General features: G+C 45.4%; 1 protein-coding gene across 1 annotated transcript in view; it reads left to right on the top strand.

Annotated features, from left to right (window-relative positions):
- Positions 1–5344: 5344 nt before the first annotated feature.
- Positions 5345–19091, top strand: part of TRIM71 (tripartite motif containing 71) — a 54211-nt gene continuing 40464 nt past the window's right edge. The window contains exon 1 of the mRNA XM_053956514.1: positions 5345–6220. Within this exon, the coding sequence (XP_053812489.1) occupies positions 5345–6220 (876 nt within the window). The remainder of the gene's footprint in view (positions 6221–19091) is intronic.

The raw sequence follows: 19091 nt of genomic DNA, 5'->3' as shown, positions 1-19091 counted from the left end.
GGTAATTTCTAGGAAAGACTGTGCAGAATTTGAAGCTATGAACCACTGTATTGGCTTTTTATGGCTGTGGTATAGCAATATTGGAGTTGGAAATGTTTTCTGGGTCCTTAGGTGCAAAACAGCAACAATGATAACAGGAGTTCAGACCCCTCTGTTTACCATTACCTGTGCACATTCGGGGACTTGCACCAGCTCCTCAGCTACTCCTGCTCACAAGACCTGCTGAGCTCTGAGCTCACGACACTGCCTTGGTGCTCAGCACAGCAGGACAAACCACATCAGGCTGCTAGACCACTTCATGCAGGTGGCATAGGAGAGAGCTCTTTCTGTGAATGTTTGCCTCTAAAATTACAGTAAAATATCCCCAAACTCACAATTACTCTGCCTGGTTCTATTTAACAAAGCTTTTAACCTCCAGACCCCTGGGTTTTCCAGCTGTATTACTTTTGGCAGGAACACCATTCTGTTTGTCCTGTAGTGCTGCTGGCAGAAGGCAGATGCTTTCCTTCAAGAAAACGGAGCTTCCAAGTGGAAAGCACATCCTGGTATTCTAAGCAGATGTCAGAGAATGACTCAGGTGCAGTCTTCTGCCCTAATGTCCTATTTTCCACTAAAATATAAGGGAAAAAAAGAGAAAAAAAAAAGCATTTTTAATGCATCCTTTAGCTGCAGTGGCTGGGCAGTTAGTCAAGAACAGACAAATGTTGCCAAATAGAGATTTTTTTCAACTAGGTAGAAGCTGGCCCAGATCTTCAGAGCTATTTAGATTTTTGTTAAGTGTCTCTGAAGATCTGATCATTCATGCCTAGATTTCAGCATTGTTAGAATGTTTTAATAGCTAATGTTTTAACACAGTTTTGATGTGATCATGACACAGTTATGATTTTAACACAGTTTAAAGTATGGAGTTGCCTTTAGTACAAACCACATCATTTCAAATTCAGACCAGCAGCAGTGTATGAATGGAGGATAAAAGAAAGATGAGAGAAATGGGTTGAAGAAGACTGGAAAAAGGGGGATAAAATGCGAGAAACCTCAGCAGAGTGACACAAAGGAGAACTAGCAGAATGCAGAGAAATGTCTCAGACGCTCACATAAGCAGGGAGATTTCATTTATTTGGCACAGAGGGACAATAGCCCTGCTAACCAGGATAGCTATTGTTCTTTTGTTTTTAAAAAACAAAAAGGGAAAACGCAAAGCACTAGCTTCCCAGGGAAAAATCATAAAAATAAGTTCTCATCCTGCTGTCCAACAAGGAACGAGAAGCCTCCCGCACTTCACCTATCGCCCCCACGCTGTTACTCACTCACGGTGTTTGTCGGCTTAGAAAACAAATTAAATATATTGAGGCCTTACTCTGAGAAGAGCTGAGGGCGTTTTTATAGCAGAACAACTTAATTGAATAGAAAACCATTGAGTCAACGCATTAAGCAGAAAAATGCGCAGTGCAATCTGCTGTATAGTTGAGCGCAGAAGTGCTCCAGCAGCCAGTGTTTCAGAAGGATTTTAATACTGGTGTGTTCCCTTTAGCTTTATTTCAGCATTTTTCATAGTGAAGACAGAAAGCCATCCATAATTGGAGGAAGCCTCAAAATGTTGCATTCCTTCAGTGGTGAAAGTGGAGAGAGAAGAAAAGGAGGACACTGATTCAGCAAGACAGAGGTGCTCCAATACGAGGGTGACAGCTGGAGAATAAGGACCCTCTGTTCAGGGACAGTGAATTGCTTATAGCCTTTTACAAGCTCAGGGAGGGGTAAGATGTAAACGAGCTTCGGGAGCCTTGGCACAAGCACAGTGGATCCTGTCAGCAAAAAGGACCTTCCACAGCACATCGTGAGCCCGTTAAGGACCATTTGAAGCATCCATGTGCAGAATTGCCCTCTTAGCCGGTTTGCTGGAAAGCAAACAGCTGTCACTGAGGGAGGCAGGGGTGTCAGATATGCCTGGGGACACGCATCTGGGAATTTCTGCCCAATTAAAATATTTCTGAACACAAAAGATGACAGTTTCCATTGAGGGAGCTGGTGCAAAGCATTATCTGGGAAACCCAAACAGATCAACCGTGCACTTGTTGTTCAGGGAATTCCCGCTCTTCACAATTGACTCATCGGGGAAAGGACAAGCTCTGCAACATCATAACTCTCTGCAGCAACCACAGGACAAATAAACAGAGCTGAGGCAAGGCTCAATGATTTTTTAACCTCTGGATAGTCAAAGCTGTGGTGGATTTCACCTGCATGCTCAAATGTGAACATACGGTTGTGTAATATACAGAACAGCCCCAGAGCCAAATCCTTTAATGATACATTAGGCAAGTTCTTAGCAGAATATACTACTGAGGGGCATAAAAAATATTCATGCTTGTTTACAATTTAATGCACCTATCTCGCCCCATGGACTTCATCAACAATTCCCATTGCTTGGTCTTGCGTAAGGGTGTTAGCACTCCTGAGATTCTCAGTTCTCTGAAGGGCTTTTTGAGATCCCCACAGGCATGGCTTGAGCTGTGTTTAGTACCTGCCAGCAGAAGACAAAAAGCATTTTTAAGTAGACAAGTTAGTGTTATTTGTGCATCTAAGGCCTAAATAGCATTAGTTGTTTGTACATCTAAGGGTTAAACAAAGGAGAAACATAACTAAATATATTTCAATAACCAGTTTTCCTGTTCTGTGGTGGTTCTGAGAATTTATTATCATTACTGAACAGTAATTAGTTTTGAGCTTATTTTGGTTATTTACAGATGCTTTCATTCAGTAATCTCTATATTTTCCCATTTTTATCCCTTTTCCTTTTTTTTTTTTTTTTTTTTTTGACTTTCCAATCTCTAAGCAGTTCCACGTTTTAAAATTTCTCAGATCTCCAGTTTCCTTGTTAAGGGTGCAATGCCATGCATCCTCTCTTGCTACCGCAAGTCCCGCTAACCAAGAGGGTGGCCACTCAGTCATGCTGCAAAGCCGAAACTTTCCGCCCACACGTTTCTGGTGGCGGGGCATTTCATCAAAACCAAAATAATTGTTGCGGATTTTTATTTAAGTGCGGTCTCGCAGCAGCGCAAATGGCAACCCCGCTAATTTTCGCTAACTCCATCGCGTCACTTTGAAGGAGAGGAAGCGCCTGCCCCTGCCCAGCAGCAACCCCCCCCCGGGCTCGCCCGCCCGGGCACGGCAGACCCGGCGGCAACCGCAAGAGCGCGGAAAGGAGCCCGTCACCCCTAGACTGGGCGTCAGAAAACAATTTCTCGAGAGACTTAATGTTTAAAGCTGCATTAACGCCTCGGTGCTTTCAAAGAACGGCCCTGAAGCTCCGCTCGCCTCCCCAAACCCAAAAAGGGCGCGAGGGTCTGGCGACCGCCCGAGCCGCGGCGCGTCAGACCCACGGTGGTAGGGGGGTCCCCGGCACTGAAACCGGCAGTATTAAAAGATGGGGGGTGGGCCAAGGGGGCTGGATGCGGACGGATGGGGGCAGGTCGGGCCGGAGGAGGGCGAATGTTTCCTGCCCGCCGCCGCCGCCCCCCGGCCGCCCCCCGCAGCCGGGCGGAAGTCAGCCCGCGCCGTCGGAGCTTAAAAGGCTCCCGCACGCCGCGCCGCCCCAGTGCCGGCGGCCGCAGCGGGGCCGGAGCCAGCGCCGCCGCCAGCCCCGCGCCTCCCCCCGCCCGGGGCCGCCCTCCGCACCCCGCCAGGCGGGGAAGGCGCCCGGCGCGATGGCTCTCCCCGGATCCCACGCCGCCTGGGACGGTGCTGCCGCATCAGTGAGTAATTCCTGCTAGTTTACCCCCCGGGGCCGGTGGGCTCCGGCTCAGCAGATCGCGGGGGAGGTGGGCGTTTTGGTTTTCTCTGCTTTCCTCCCGCCGCGCCCCCCCCCCTCCTCCTGCCGCCCCCCCTCCCTCTTCTCGCCTCTTCTTCGGGTTTTATATTATTTTTGTTTTCTCAATAAAACACCACGCGAAGAGGCGAGATGACAAAGGAAATGTGATCCTAGGCGCTGCAGGGGCTCAGAGCGAGAGAGAACCGGAGAGGAGGAGGAGGAGGAGGGGGCGAGCGTAGCGCTCTCGGATAGCATTGCACAGCGGCTCCAATTTGTGCGAGCGAATATAATACACCCCCCATGAATAATTCAGGGCGGCCGGCGGGGACCTGCCGCTGCTCCTCTGCCCGGCCGCAGCAGCCTCTGCGAGCCGCGCCGAGCCCGCGGCACTGACCGGCCGGCAGCAGCCGCCCGAGCCTCCGGGTACCGCGTGTGCTGGGGCTGCTGCGGGCTCGGCGCTGCCCTCCGCGGGAAGCCCCGCGTAAAGGAAGGCGTCCGGCGGGAGCCGGGACTCGGAGAGGCGAGAGAGGGGACTGCCCTTCTTGGCCGTCCTCGGAGCCCTTTTATTCTTCCCATCTCCTCCTCCGCGTCCCGCCAGCGTGAGTCTCTGCCGGTGGGGTGGGCACCAACGCCGCCCTCCATCCCCACCCCCCAGTCATGCGGTGGTGGAGCAGGCGTCGGCGGGGGAAGACTGGAGCCGGAGAAGTCTGCCTGGCCACTGTGTTTCAGTGCCTCTCTCTCTCCTAGAGCTGCTCTGGATTGCAAAAGTGGAGGGGGGAACTGAAACGAAATTTCCCCTTCCCCCCCGACAAGCACAGGTTTAAAGGAAAAGAGGAAAAAGCCCAACGCCCCAAGAAGAAAGAGCGAAACTTGAATTAAGCCCCTGCTGCCCCCACACCCGCCCGGCCGAGAGGGACTTGCACTGCCGCCCCGACCCGGTTCTGCGGCCGTGGGAACCGGAGCCAAGCACCGGCGGACAGAGTTCGGTCCCCGCTGGATGCGGCGGGGATCGGGCGGTCGGCGCCCATGCACTTTCCGTTGAGGAAGAGGACAAGTAACCAAACCACGTTGTCAAACTGCTGACCCGAGGGGGAGATGAGAAGACTGTGTGAGGTATTGACCGATCGGGGAATCGATACAATTTGTCTAATGCAACGGGGAATCGGGGGTTAAGTACATGAGAGGGAAGAGAGGATCCATTTACTGAGGGAGAACGGGACAGCTACACCTTGATACCAAAAATACTCCCCACTCCCCGCAGCAGCCAGCCCGGCAGCAGCGAGGTACGAGGAGAGGACCCAGCTCCCTGCAGACCGCCGGATCGATGACACCGTATTTGCAAAACCGGCCCATCGATCCCACTTGGCAAAACGACTGATCGATGCCAGCTTGCTCGTAAGCTGCTTGCAGAACTACCTTCTCCCCGCGCCTCTGCTTTTCCGCCCACGCTTTTTTTTTTTTTTTTTTTTTCTTTTTTTTTTTTTTTGAGGTAGGAGGGACACGTTTTTGCCCCCCATCGGGGAGTCAGGCCCATCTCAAATGGCTTCGTTTCCCGAGTCCGACTTCCAGATCTGCCCGCTGTGCAAGGAGATGTGCGGCTCGCCGGCTCCCCTCTCGTCCAACTCCTCCACCTCCTCGTCCTCCTCGCAGACCTCTAGTTCCTCCGGGGGCGGCGGCGGCGGCTCCTCCTGCGGGGGCCCGCCGCGGCGGCTCCACGTCCTGCCCTGCCTGCACGCCTTCTGCCGCCAGTGCCTGGAGGCGCAGCGGCACCCCGGCGCGGGGGACGCGCTCAAGCTGCGCTGCCCCATCTGCGACCAGAAGGTGGTGATCTCGGAGCCCTCGGGCATGGACGCGCTGCCCTCCTCCAACTTCCTCCTCAGCAACCTGCTGGACGTCGTCGTCGTGGCGGCCGCCGCCGACGAGCAGAAGAACGGCCGCGCCACCGGGGCCGGCCCCGCCGCGGGGTCGGGCGGGGGCGGCGGCGGCAACAACCGGCACCACGGCCGCCCGCCGCCGGGGCCGCCCCGCGCCGCCGGCTCCTCGCCCGCCGCCGCCGCCTCGACCGCGCCGTCCTCGACGTCGTCTTCGTCCTCCTCCTCGGGCGGCGGCTCGGCGGCGCTTCTGCTGCGGCGGCCCCACAGCCGGCAGGGCGAGCCCCGCTGCAGCTCCTGCGACGAGGGCAACGCCGCCAGCTCCCGCTGCCTCGACTGCCAGGAGCACCTGTGCGACAACTGCGTGCGGGCGCACCAGCGCGTCCGCCTCACCAAGGACCACTTCATCGAGCGCTTCGCCGCCGGCCCCGCTGCCGGCCCCGCCGCGCCGCTCGCCCTCAGCCCGCCCTACCCCGCCTCGCCATACAACATCCTCTCTGTCTTCCCCGACCGGGCCAGCTACTGCCAGCACCACGACGACGAGGTGAGCGCGGCGCGGGAGGGAGGGAAGGGGCGGCCGCGCTCCCGCCCCTGGCCGGCGCCAGAGGGCCCCCGCCCGCATCGCTCGCTGCCGGGGGGCGGCGGGGACCGGCCGCGGCGCTCCCGCCGCCCCGCGGGGCTGGGGACAGGGGGCAGGGCCGCCCCGGCAGCGGCCGGTGCGGGGCGCAGGAGCCGCTGACACACCGGGGGAGGGCGTGCGGCGAGGCGGCAGCGTCCCGGGCGCGCCCCGCTCCCACCGGGCGATGCTCCGCGCCGCCGCCCGAGAGGAGGAAGAGGTGAGCCGGGGGGCCCCTCCGCGAGGTGCTGTCCCCGGAGGCGGCCGGCGGAGCCCCGATCTGCCCGTGAACGGTTTTCAGCGGGGACACTGGGCTGCTGTGGGCTCTGTGCCTCTCAGAAGGAGCTCGTCGGATGCGTACCGTGGAGTGGCGGGGCGGTGGAGATGCAAGAGAAAAAGGTTTGGGGTCCCCCAGAGTCCCAATGCTAAGTTAAACTGGTCTGTAGAGTCTGCTTTGCACAGCCGTATTCGGCGTGTAACCCACTGGAGAAAGAAAAACGAATAAATAGGGAAGGAAGAAAACTGTGTTGAGAAAAGGACACCTTTTAAATTAATTAATTATAAATAAATAAAAGGTAGTGAAAAAGTTAGCAGAGATACTCACGCTTGCATATGCCAGCTATATCTACTACTCTTGGTCAACATCTTGTCTGCTTCTGTGGTGGCAAACATCTACTGATGCAAAAACAGGAACTTGCTTTATGTGGTGTTAATTTACAACGCTTTGGCTTTGCAAGTTTTGATTCTGGTGACCCTAAGTATGGTATCATAGATCTTAAAAGAGGCAGTGGCTTCTTCAAAATGTACTTGAAAGTGTCTTACGTTTCATTGGGCTTACTTACAGTTTCTTACTGTGATAGTTTGAAACTTGATTTTTCGTTTGAAGCTGGAAAATAGCGATCTGCTGACTTTCCCCTCTTGCTCTGGGGGTCAACGCGGGGGGGATTTTACTGGAATTTTCCAGTAACCGGTGTTGGAGGTAGTTTCCTCCCAGGATGAAATTGGACAGCACAACAAGGGGCTTCAGGGGAAAACCTGCCTGAGGACAGGGGTGGTACAAGAGTTTCTGTGGGATGCTTGCTTAACTGATACACGAAGGTATTTAGCTTAGGGAAATGTGGTGATGCCTTTGTCTTCAGTTTTCAGGGACACTTTTTCTATCTCCTCTAATGTTGCTCTAGCTATGAAATCATTCTAGAAAGGTCTGGCATTTTGGGTTTCTTAAAGTTACTAGTAGCAGGGTACACACCGCATGAATTCTGTGGAAAAAGAAAGACCTTAAAATGATACCTGGGGGACATGAAGTGTGATTAAAGAACGATCAAATCTTTTAACAAAAAAAAAGGCAACCCAGAAACGTTATGGCAGCTGGGCTGCTTACAGCTTTTCGTGGTATCTCAGTATCTCCCTAAGAGTGGGCTTCCTAAAGCACTTGTGTAATACTGAATGCTAGACTGAAATGAGGCATGATGTTTTTAAGACACTAGGAAAAAACATCTTTCTGCATTCATTTTGGAGTATAACTTTGGTCTTGTGGTACAGGCTAGAAAGCTTCTAGTTTTTGTGTTCTTAGTAGGATGAAAGTTATTTTTGAACTGTGTAAAATGAAACAATTGAGGGCTTTTGGCCATAGCGTAGAATATCCAGCTTCTAATGAAATGTATTCTGAATCACTTAGTAAAAGTAGCTGGGATGGGAGCTCCAATGTATTTTGTGGACTTAAAAGCTTAAATTGCAAAGGGAACAAAGGTATTCTAGCCTTGCTTAAATTGTACGGCTTTTCTAGAAGTAACTTCTGAAAAAGCTTAGTTTATTTTACATAATTTTACTTTCAACAGTGCACTCTGAAAAGAGTTACACCTCTTAAAGGATTGGGTTTGGGTGTTCCTGTGTCCTGTAGACCTAGAAATTGTTTTAAAACAAGTGAGTATTTTCAAGCCTTCAGCTCCTGTTGAGAAAGGTTTTTATTCTGCAAATTAATGATCTACTACTGTTCTTGATTAGTGTGTTCTGGTGGCTCCTTAATGCGGGTGTGCCTGATCAGCATTTGCAAGTATTTATTATTCACTCAAGAGGAATTGTTTGGAGGAGACTGACTGTTGGGAACAGTTTGTCCTGTAAATCTTAATCACTTTGGCTAAAAATATGGGTGAGGTGTACAACTTTTTTTTTTTTTTTTTCTGAGAAAGGGTGGCTGCAAAACTGTGAGGGTTATTGCTTGTTTAAGAATGCTATTTACAACCTCATAAAAGGAACGATAATAGAAAGGCAGCCTTCCAGGAGAGTACTTAGTGCATCACTTGGGCACTTTGTGGGGCTAATGGTGTAAAAACAAACCTAAAGTGCAAGGCAGGAATGGTAGCCTGAAACCTTAATATTAGTAGTTAAAAACTCAGGTTCTGCTCAGTATGTGAGAAAAGCTGGTGAACAGGATATTCCCTCAGATTAATTAATGCAGGTAAGGTTTGGGCATAGGCAGATCCCATCTGCAAGCTGCTGGAAGAGTAATTCTCTTAAATGAAGAGTTCTCTTTCCCCAGGATATATCCTCCTTACCCTGTTATAAGGAGTTTGACCCCATCCCCGAGGATTTTCTGCACAAAAGTTGCTGGTGCCCTTATTTTGTGCCTTCTTGCCTAGAACATGATACTCCTGTCCTAATACTGCTACTCATCTGTTACCTTTAATCCTGTTCCTCTCTGGTCTCTCCACCCCTCCTTCTGGGAATCACTGTCCATTCCCCATAATTTTCCCTCATTCCACCTCTGCTTTGAGTGGAGTGAGAAGGGAAATAGCACAGTGGGTGGTTACTTACAGGGTGTTCCCAGTTTCAAAACAAGACTACGCATACACATTTGCCAGACAAGATAAATGTAGTTCCTCATCCTCTTAATGCAGACAAATGCAGAATTCAGCTCTTAACTGGGATGTCTGGCGTGTAGTCTCTTTTTAGTGGAGATGGTTCTGGTCTTGGGTGAGCTGTTGACTCCTGTTGTGTGCTATAAGTACATAACAGTCTCTGAAACATAGAATATTGACTGTTACACTAGTGGCAAACATTAGAGAGTGGAACCCTGGACACTGCTTTCAGGGTAGCAGTGCCTGCAGATACTACAGTGATGCATGAAAGAAGGTGAATAAAACTGTTGGGGTGGGGGCGGGAAGCAAAAGCCAATTCTTTGTCATAGAGCTTCTGTTGAAATCCAGTCTGGTGGTTTACTATTGGGAACCTCACTGTCTGATGTAAAATGCTATCGTGGCAGCAGGGGAAATGCTTAATTTCAGATGTTTCAAAGCATTCTACAAAAGTAACCATGTTACAACTCTGATAATTTTCTTTTGTCTGGCACTGTTTTTTGTAGGTACAGCACTCCCAATGCTACAGTAGCAAGTAGGATGTTATTGTTAAAAAAACCAACTAGACAGAGGACTTGAAAAAGATTTTACTTTAGTCCTGCCTATAATTAAATCAAATATCCTACCAGATATGTCAATGTGTTCTTGATTGTTTCATCTCGGACTGAAAGAGCACCTCTATTTTTCTTTTCTTGGAAGTATTAATAGACTGTAAACTAAACAATGATCTGAGAAAATGTTGGAACAGTTGTAGGACACTTGGCTTGTATTGATAAACTATCTGAATTCAAGTGAGTTTGCAGAAAGTGGAAAATGCCACAAGTTGCAAGTTAAACAATTGGGGTTTCATTTATGCCAGAGCTCAGCTCCTGTGTGCTTGAATATAATTTCACGATAACAGTGGCGGATGGTCAAAACACTTTAATAGCAGACTTCTAACACTTTCTAGGGAAAGCGTGGAGTTGCCAAATTCAGTCAGCTTAATGGTGTGTAACCCTTCTAGTTGTCATATTGCTGTACAGATTCCATTTTAGAAATGGTTCATGGAGTACCAAGACACACAAGACAAAACCCTGTAGCACCACAGCTCCCTCTGTTGCAAGAAAGGATTTTAAAGGCATTTCTCTCCTTGCCCTTAGACACACTGTTCCTTCTCCTTGCATCATGTCTGTCTTTGGTCAGGTTCTTAACTGATCAGATTAATTTACAAACTCTTAAGTTTTTTGCCATATCAGTGAGTTGCAATGGTTCATGGGACTATTGGAGCATGCAGACAAGGCTCGCTAAAATCAGATTGCTATGTTGAATTCTGGGGTTGCATATATTCCTGGATTTCTTATTTTTTTAGATTACAAATAAAATGCATTCCTTCTTACTGTTTTACAGATTGTGAAAGATGCACACATGTACATGTATAGGGGACAGCATTCAACTGTATAGCTGCCAGCTGAACTGAAAGCTACTTAACTGGTACCTTGGCTAAATTTGCTGATTGAATTTATGTCTTAAGCTGCTCTAATGTAGGGTAAAGCTGTGGTTTCACAATAGGGAGCAAGCTGTCTTAACATCTCATGGCTACTCAGAGAATAGGGGCTCTCACGTCCTCCTCTGTTTTCGCCAGGCTTGGCTTTGCACACTCAGGAGATGCTTCTGTGAGCCAATTTAACTTGCTTAACATGACAGAAGACTTTTCTCCCTTTTGCTAGCACTGGTATAAGTTTATTTTAATTGCAAGCTGAACTGGTATGAGGGGAAAGGAGGAATAGAGTGGTTAGACAGGAATGGTAGGTTAAATATGGTTTCTTTTGTGTAATGGCTTTCCATACTGCCAAATGCTGAGTTTTGCTCTGTGGTGCTCCCAATGCCATCCACCCACACGTCTCGCCAAAGTAGTTGGCTGATGCAGAGGGAGTATGCCTGAGTTCCCAGTTCCAGTTCTGCATCTCTTGCTCAGGGGTTATTTATATGAAACTGCAGTGTGTGGTACAGGCTCTTGCTGTTTCTCTGTGTAGTGATTAAGGCTTTTGCTGCCTAACAAAGAGATTAAAAATTTTAGGAGTGTATCCAGATACTTTGTGTTGCTGGTGTTGTGACTGCTAGAGCTTCAGCTTTAGAGAAAAAATGTGCACATGAGCTAGAAAAATTCATACTTCCAGTGTATGTAAGAAACTGCGTATAGTTCTTTGTACTCATGCAGCCTTCATTTATCATAATTACTGTGTCTTTCCTCTTCTGATATCAAACACACATACAGGTGCCCATCTGAGGACAGTGCTTCAGATTAGGTTACTGACAGTTGTGATTTCCTTTTTAACTTTTTCCTCATGAAGAAAGCAGGGTAGTGAGTTATTTTGTTCATATGTGATACATGGAATGTGGATTTAACATCCTTAGGATGATAAGGGGTTGGAATAATCTTTTTTTTTTCCACAATATTTTTAAACTTACAAATACTGTTCAGCTATCAGGTGTTAAACCTCTGGGATTACTCTGTCTTCCCTTTAGATGCCTCTTCCCCATTATATCTTTAGCTCCTGGCTCTTCTCTGCATGCAGAAATCATTTTATTTAGCTCCTTCTCTTTAGTAACGAAATTAAAACTTTGGGTTTTAAAACAGCTTTAATACCATACTGAAGAATCCAAACCCCCCCTGCTTTGCAGTTGACTGGTGTTGAAATCCGCTCACCATTTTAGGGTAAATACAGCAAAGTTGTCAGGTTTTTCTCTTGGTGATAATATGATGTTGTTACACTACTGGCTTAATTAAACACAATTTCAGACAATTTTCAGTGAGTAAAAATGGGAAAAAGCAGGTATGCCTTGGATGTTCAGTCATGTTTCATGGACTGTTTTTACTTAGAGCCTGTCTTTGAAAACCCAAGAGTATTGCTGTGTGTAAGGGTATTAATGCTTGCAGGCTGCAGCATAGACCTGTGAGGTTGTACTGACATACAGCTGGAGATATGCATACAATAAATAGGCATGAAACTAGACTACTGTATACCCATAATTTTTTAATTATGGTTTTGTTAGAACCAATGCCTTGAAGTGTATCTTGTAACTAGGAGAGAAGGTCTAGCTGAATTTTTACTTCAATTTAGTGATGAAATATTTCATCATGTGTAGCAGTTTCTCTTTTCAGCTAAACCTTCAGAGCATGTAAACATGCTTGCTAGACCGTGCTTCCTTAAAGGAAAACTACTTGGTTCCTCTGTTTTTAAAGTCAAGGAGGTATCATTCCTCTTTCAATACTGTCTTGACCCAGTGTCTTCCTAGTCTTCCTCCCATATTCCCTTCCTTCCTGCAAAGTTGTTGGTGTCTTTCCATCAGGCAAAGAAAGAATCACGATGTGTTGAGAGCACAGACACTGAATGCAAGACTAATGTTACCACAGATAAGATATCACAGAAGGGGTTTATTGTCTTCAGCTGTACTCCACTTTCAGTAGAGCAGTTACAAATATAGTCTTGGATCATAATTATGTAGTACATAATTTTTACTAATGCTTTTAACCTATCATTCAAAGTCTTGAATTAAAGTGTAGAAATATTGGGTGGGACTGGCTACTGCTTGGCAATCCAAGTATTGGTTAATGTAATGAATGGATGTCCCTCATCCTAAAATATATTAGGCATATTGACTTTCTTTCAGCTGTTCTCTTTGTGGGCTCAGCTGCAGCCTGTTCCATGGCTTGTTTTCTCCTTTCCCTGGCTGTGCTTGAAGAAGGGCTCTGTGGGTGGGATGGGTTTGGTCCTCCTAACAAATTAAGCTTGTGCATCTGAATCAAGTTACAGAAATGGAACAAAAAACATGTTAAGGAATTGGAGCAATATCTGCCAACTTCTATCTTGAGTACAAAAATTTCTTTAGTATGTAATGTCAGCTCAGATATTATTTTATTATTCCTCTTTGCTCTACCATCTTAAAGAAGAGAAATTGTATGTGACTAAGACAGTAGTGTGCTTCTTTTCTAAAGTTCTTTTGATTCTCAGCTACTTGTTTCTTCCTCTGCTATCAACCTCAACAAAATAAGTTCTTTTCATTTAAGAGTCCATAGCTGCTAATCTTTTTTAGCAACTAAAAATGTTGGCCAGCTTTGAATGCTTTAGCTGTATAGCATAGTATGAAAAAGGAATAAAACCCAGTACCCATGGATGAGGCTCATGAATATATATTCTGTGTTGTTCAGGCATCTTGGATATGTGTGTAATACTGACAGAAGAATTAATTCACAGTTATGTGTTCAGCTCTAAGAAATAAGAGCTCCATTCCTGTTATTTCACTTGAGTGTGTAACATGCATTGCTAAAACCCCAGATGGTGAACTTGTTGGCTAGGATGATGACTAGTTAGCAGTTTCCTTCATATGTGGTTGAAATATTTTTGAAGTGACTAAGACTTGAACTGGAAACTTCAAATGCTTATTGTTTTATGGTTCTGTATGCTTTGTGCTGTATGCCCCCGCACTGGTGCTGACTTGGAGAAAATGGATTACCTCCCAGCAGTAGGGAGGCGACTTGAGGCAAGCTCTAAACTTGTTGGACTGGCAACGGGTGAGAATCACTTTTCTGAGTTGGGTGCTTAAAATTCTGGGGATTGTGAGATATGCCTTGAATGCTACAGAGAAAACCTCAACTGAAGAAACATGTGAATTGTCTTTAATTTCTGAAGTAGAAAAATTAACCCAACCAAAGGCAACTGCTGTCACCTCAGCAGCTATGTTTAACTCCTGTTTGTTACTACAGCATTCTCTCTCCTAAGAGCACACAAGCAATCACCAAGGCTGCTCTTTTATACTAGTGCTTTCCAGGGATGTGAGAATAGCAAATGCTCACCCTTTAATCTGTGTTGTGGAGGAGAAGGGTGCTTTAGTGAGCCAAGGGTAATAGCTAAACTTGTGTTGTATCATTTTCCCTCTAATGTTGCTTAGTCTCCATGCATAACCAAAATATTTAAAGGTTGCTTGTATTACATGCGCCCCCCCCCATATATTTTGTGGATAGCCAATATTGTTATAAACTACCATCTACTGTAAATATTTCCTTTTGCTAGGCAAGGTATTGTGAATGTACAGAACTGTCAAATGCTGTGTTTGGCTGGATTAAAAGGCTGGCAAGGGCCTGAAATTCAGCAATCAAACTTCATTGTGATTCTTGGATGGTAGTGCTGGAGCTTGTTGCTGTAACTTCCCCATATCCCATGTTGTCTTGGGTTTTGTGGATTCTGTTTGGATGTCTAGGCACTTGCTGTCCAGAGTGGCTGGCATATGCTAAAAAACTACTGTTATACAGCCTTTTGTTCTGCTCTTGGTTAACAAAAGGCAAACTATTATTTAGGGTAAAATGTCAGCTATCAAACTTCAAATCCTCCCCCTTCACTTCAGTGGTTCTTTTTATGCAGCTATTCACACTCTCAGACAGTTAAGTGTACAAAATAAAAATCCCTAGCCTTAAATATTGGGTGTGAGCAAAGCTTGAAAGCTGTCTGCATTATGGATGCCCTTAAGCTTTGTAATACAGCCTAGAGCTGGATCAGGGACTAGAGAAATGCTGTTGTCTTGTGTCAGGGTTGGTAGTGTGATGCACCACTGAGCGAGTCAGTGCGGGTTACCTGACGAGGTTACTGTTGCTGATCTTCTGTAACCTTGAATAATGCCATGTCAGGCATGGAGGGTGTGAGAGAGAGTCACCAGGTAGCTCCTGGGGTCTTGCTGCTGCTGTGTCTTGCTGTGCTTTGGAAGTCAACTGTATAGTTCCAGGATGTTTTAGTAAGTGCATGTGTATGTGAGGCAGAGGGTCTGTTACTTTGAGGAAGAACTTAATCAGAGCATAGAAAGAAGGAGCAGCATGCCTCCAAGCCTGCCTTTTTTTTTTTTTTTTTTTTCCCTTTAAAAGCAGTGCTGGTAAAGGGTTAAATTCCAGCCCCCTGCAGCATACCCCGCCCCCACCGCTATATATGGTATGCCCAAAGGCACTGGAGACTTAATACATTGAAGTTGGAGCGTGAAGGGGGTCTGCAGCCTGCTAGACAAAGTCACTCAAATTTCAAGAATACTTGATCCATACAAGGATGTTACTTGAGAAAGGCATGGCTTCTCTGTTAAGAAACCGGTTGCCGAATGAGCCGGCTGAGTGTCCCAAACACAGCTTTTGTGGCTGGATGAGCAGATTGGAAACTAGATTTTCTTAAATCAATGACTGACTGATCAGCAAGCTAGCTAAAGTTGTTGTGAGACCCGAACAGCCTCCCTTCAGAGAAAGGGTTATTTGTAGGGGAAAATGAAAACTGTTTCTCCCACTGAAGTGCTTGCAAGTTGGAGGCACTATTATGCAGATAATGATACAAGAGAATTCAGTTGAATTGACTGAATACTAGATTGAAATAATGGAAAATAATTTCCCCAGGCTAGTTACTGTAGGAGTACCTACAGTGTTGCTGTTATGTCCCAATAGGATGTATTTGGTGTCAACTTCTCTTAAAGGCTTTTAAATGAATGGGAAAATATTGGATGGGAAGAAAGGAGGGACAGTTTATGGAAGAAAAAAAGAAAAACAAAACCAAAAGTATCATAATAAAGAAAGTGGTACTGGAAAGATCAGGCAGTGGTCTGGAGTGGATTCTACCCTAAAGAAAGAAATAACAAGCAACAATAACAAAACATTAGGGAATTGGAAAAGATGGAGTACAAAAGAATTCCTAGAACGCTGAGGTCCTAGTCTTTCCAGTGCTGCTCTTGTATGTACTAAAATGGTAATGGGGGTAAGATTTAATACTCTCTTTGCTTCTTCCTCTCTTGTACTTAATACAGTTGTCAGTGAGGGGGCAGATGTAATAATCCCTGCCTCCCCCAAAATCATGGAAGCATTGATAAGATTAGAATTAAGAATTGAATTAGAGTTATAAATGGTGGCTGTTGACAGTTCCAAAAGGTAACTACATGCCCTCTCTTAGCATGAAGGTGCTGTCTTCTTTCTCTGTTCCAGACAACATGTATTTTAATTGACAATATTCCATGGTAGCTCCTGTACTCTTCTTGCATTACTAATTTTTTCAAGAGCTCTGAGACTGTTGCTAGATAATTAATGCATGGCCCCTGAGCTTTATGTTGCTGAAGCATGGCTCCCTTACTTGAATTACCCTGTGTGGTGGTTGGTGAGATGGTTCATAAGGAGGTTCATATGGGCAGTCTAAGCAGGCTGGGCTGAGTGGAAACACAGCTGAAGCATCTTGAGCTGACTTTTACTGTGTAGCTGGCAATTTGCTGGAGGGCTGTCCACTCCAAACCTCCAGCCACTCCTGAGATGTGCTTTTTCCATTTGTATGCACTTCCCAATGCATACAAATTTGATAAACTTCCTGAGTTTTAGACAATTGTGACTTGTCAAAACAAACACGACTTTATCTTCATGTTATTGCTTTTCTGGCAAAGGTGGAATTATCCCACCTTTGCATCTTGTCAAAAGTAGTTCATTACGTGCCTCTGAATCTGAACTGTTCCTCGGCAACAGTTGTGTCAAGTCAGCCTAATTTCTTTGTCTCTTACCAAAACAAGTATAAAGCCTCTAAGGCAATGTTCTGCTGAACCTGATGGGGTACATGTGGGCCCCTCATTCCAAGTGGTTTATTCTTCAAATATTTCCAGGGAGCAGTTGTACGCCCTGATGCTGTTACATAGTGGTACATGGTTAGTGCATGTTGGTACATTGTAGTAACAATTGAAAATTCTTTACGATTTAAGAAGCCAGGTCTTCTAGAGAACCACTAGAGAGAATTTTGCTGGAAGTTCTGAAGCACTGCAGTTACAATTAGTATAATATGTGCATTTCATTTCCCCTTGTAGTAGACTTTGGCATTGACTTGGAATATAGGTAAGGTCAGCATGTCTTTGCAAAGAGTAGTTGGATTCTGTGGCTGGCCACTTGAGCTTGTAGTGGCATACTTGGGCTTGGCTCAGATCCAGAGGCTCTTCTTTCACTGGAACACTTCCTTGTCAGTCCTTTCATTTCTTTTCCTATGCCTCTGAGCCAGTGAAGGGAGTTCAAGTAGTACGTGATTACTGATAGTCTTCACTAGTGCTCCTATTCAGTCTCTTAGCAACAATGCCAAAAAACTTTATACACTGTGGGAGACTAGGAGAACCATAATTTAAAAGTGCAGGTATTAACATAAACTTACTTTCGCAAACTGCAATGAAAAAACCCAACTTCAGCTGTTTTTTAAGTTAATAGTTTCATTTTCATATATCAGTCCTTAAATTCAAGCAATTAACTTAGTTTTCTTCAGCGAGTATCATAATCTTTATAGTTGTAGAAGTTATTTAGGGTGTTAAACTACTTATAGCTTTGTTTTAATTGGTTTCCAATTTGCTTGTCTAGCTGCAGAAACTTTGTGAGGAGGAGTTACTCAGCTGCCTCACTTGGCCGCCAGTTTCTTAGAGTGAAGTCATGCCTTTTAATTAACATCCTTGTAAATACAATTCATGGCATTTTTATTCTGATATCACTTCTGACACCTGTTCTTAATGCCAGCCTGTGCCATTCAGCAGAGAAAAAGGGCTGCTAAGGAGCTTCAGCTGATGGAACTTGTCAATGGTGTGGACTGAAGATATATTGAAGGTCCCTTTCTCTTGTCCAAACCTGTTCATCTCATTTCCTTCTCCAGCTCTGCCTTAAACTTAGAGAAGGAAGCTGAATAACATAGATGCTTTGAATAAATTTTTGGTGAAAGCCATAGTTGTACATTTCATTATAAATCATTCTTGTGACTAGGCATCTCACTTTTAAAATGTTGTGGTTTTTGGTAGTGCAAGTCACTGTGTAAACCTGGAACAAGTGTTCATTCCTCTCAGCTGTTCAGTAGTATGCTTTCTGTTGCCATTCATTTGTCTTCATTATATATTGTCAGTGTATGCATGTAAACATCATTTTTATGTAGTATTTATGAGGGTTTGGCTAGCTTAATAAGACCAACTTATTTTCTCCTAAATGAAAGATAAATCTTGACAGTTAATCAATCTAGGAATAATGTATTGAACCAGTACCCTGTCAGAACTGCTGTTTTGTCTTCACCAATGTTCAATACAGCTGTTTCAGAAAAAAAAAAAAAAAAAAAGGAAAGCTGTTTAGTACATATTTTAAAGTAACTGGTCTACAATGTGTCCTTCCACTTAAAATTTAAAATTATCATGGGGAAGCCTTGATGGTGTCCTGTCTTATATTATTTTAATGTTAGTTTTCTAATGTAAGCAACAGAAAAAAATCATGGACTAAACTGAAAATACCATATAATGCATGAAATTCAATATGATCTTGTCTACAGGAGAACACAATATTTTCATCAATGTTTGTTTGAATTTTAAATTCATTTTAATACCATCCCAGGAGGAAACATAAAAGGAAACACTTTTCATCAGCTAGGGGATAGATTGTAAAGAGGAAGTGTTGCACATCAAAACAAAGACCAAAAAAAAAAAAATAGAATAGTGATACCTCCCAGCTGAGATTGCTGTATGCTATCCAAATGTGCTGTCAGCAGGTGAGAGACTCACTGACAGGGAATGCTGTCTTGGAAATCTTGTTTCATCCAGTTATTCCTCAGCATATTAGAACACAGCATTAACCTCATTGCAGAATATAGGTACATTTGTATATGGCTTCTCTAGGGATGGAAATCAGACAAACTATTTGGGATAATGGTAACCTCCCTCATTATAACTCTATCCTAATTTTCAGCTTTTTGCAGTTTATTCTTCCCTTTGAGCACGATTTTCTCATTATATGTAGTGGTGTATGATTTTGCTCCAAAGCTTCCCGGTATGAATTTTTTTCCGTAAGGTGTGCATAAGTGTTATCCACCTGTGTTAGTGAATTCAGATTTTGGATGTAGATGGGCAGTTTTCCATTTGGCTTCCCTGGCAGAGGTACTTTGACAGACAGCTATGTAGTC

The sequence above is a fragment of the Vidua chalybeata genome, chromosome 1, assembly GCF_026979565.1.
Source record: "Vidua chalybeata isolate OUT-0048 chromosome 1, bVidCha1 merged haplotype, whole genome shotgun sequence".
NCBI classification, from domain to species: Eukaryota; Metazoa; Chordata; class Aves; order Passeriformes; family Viduidae; genus Vidua; species Vidua chalybeata.
The sequence above is the reverse complement of the archived record's forward strand: the minus strand, read 5'-3'. Positions and strand labels throughout refer to the sequence as shown.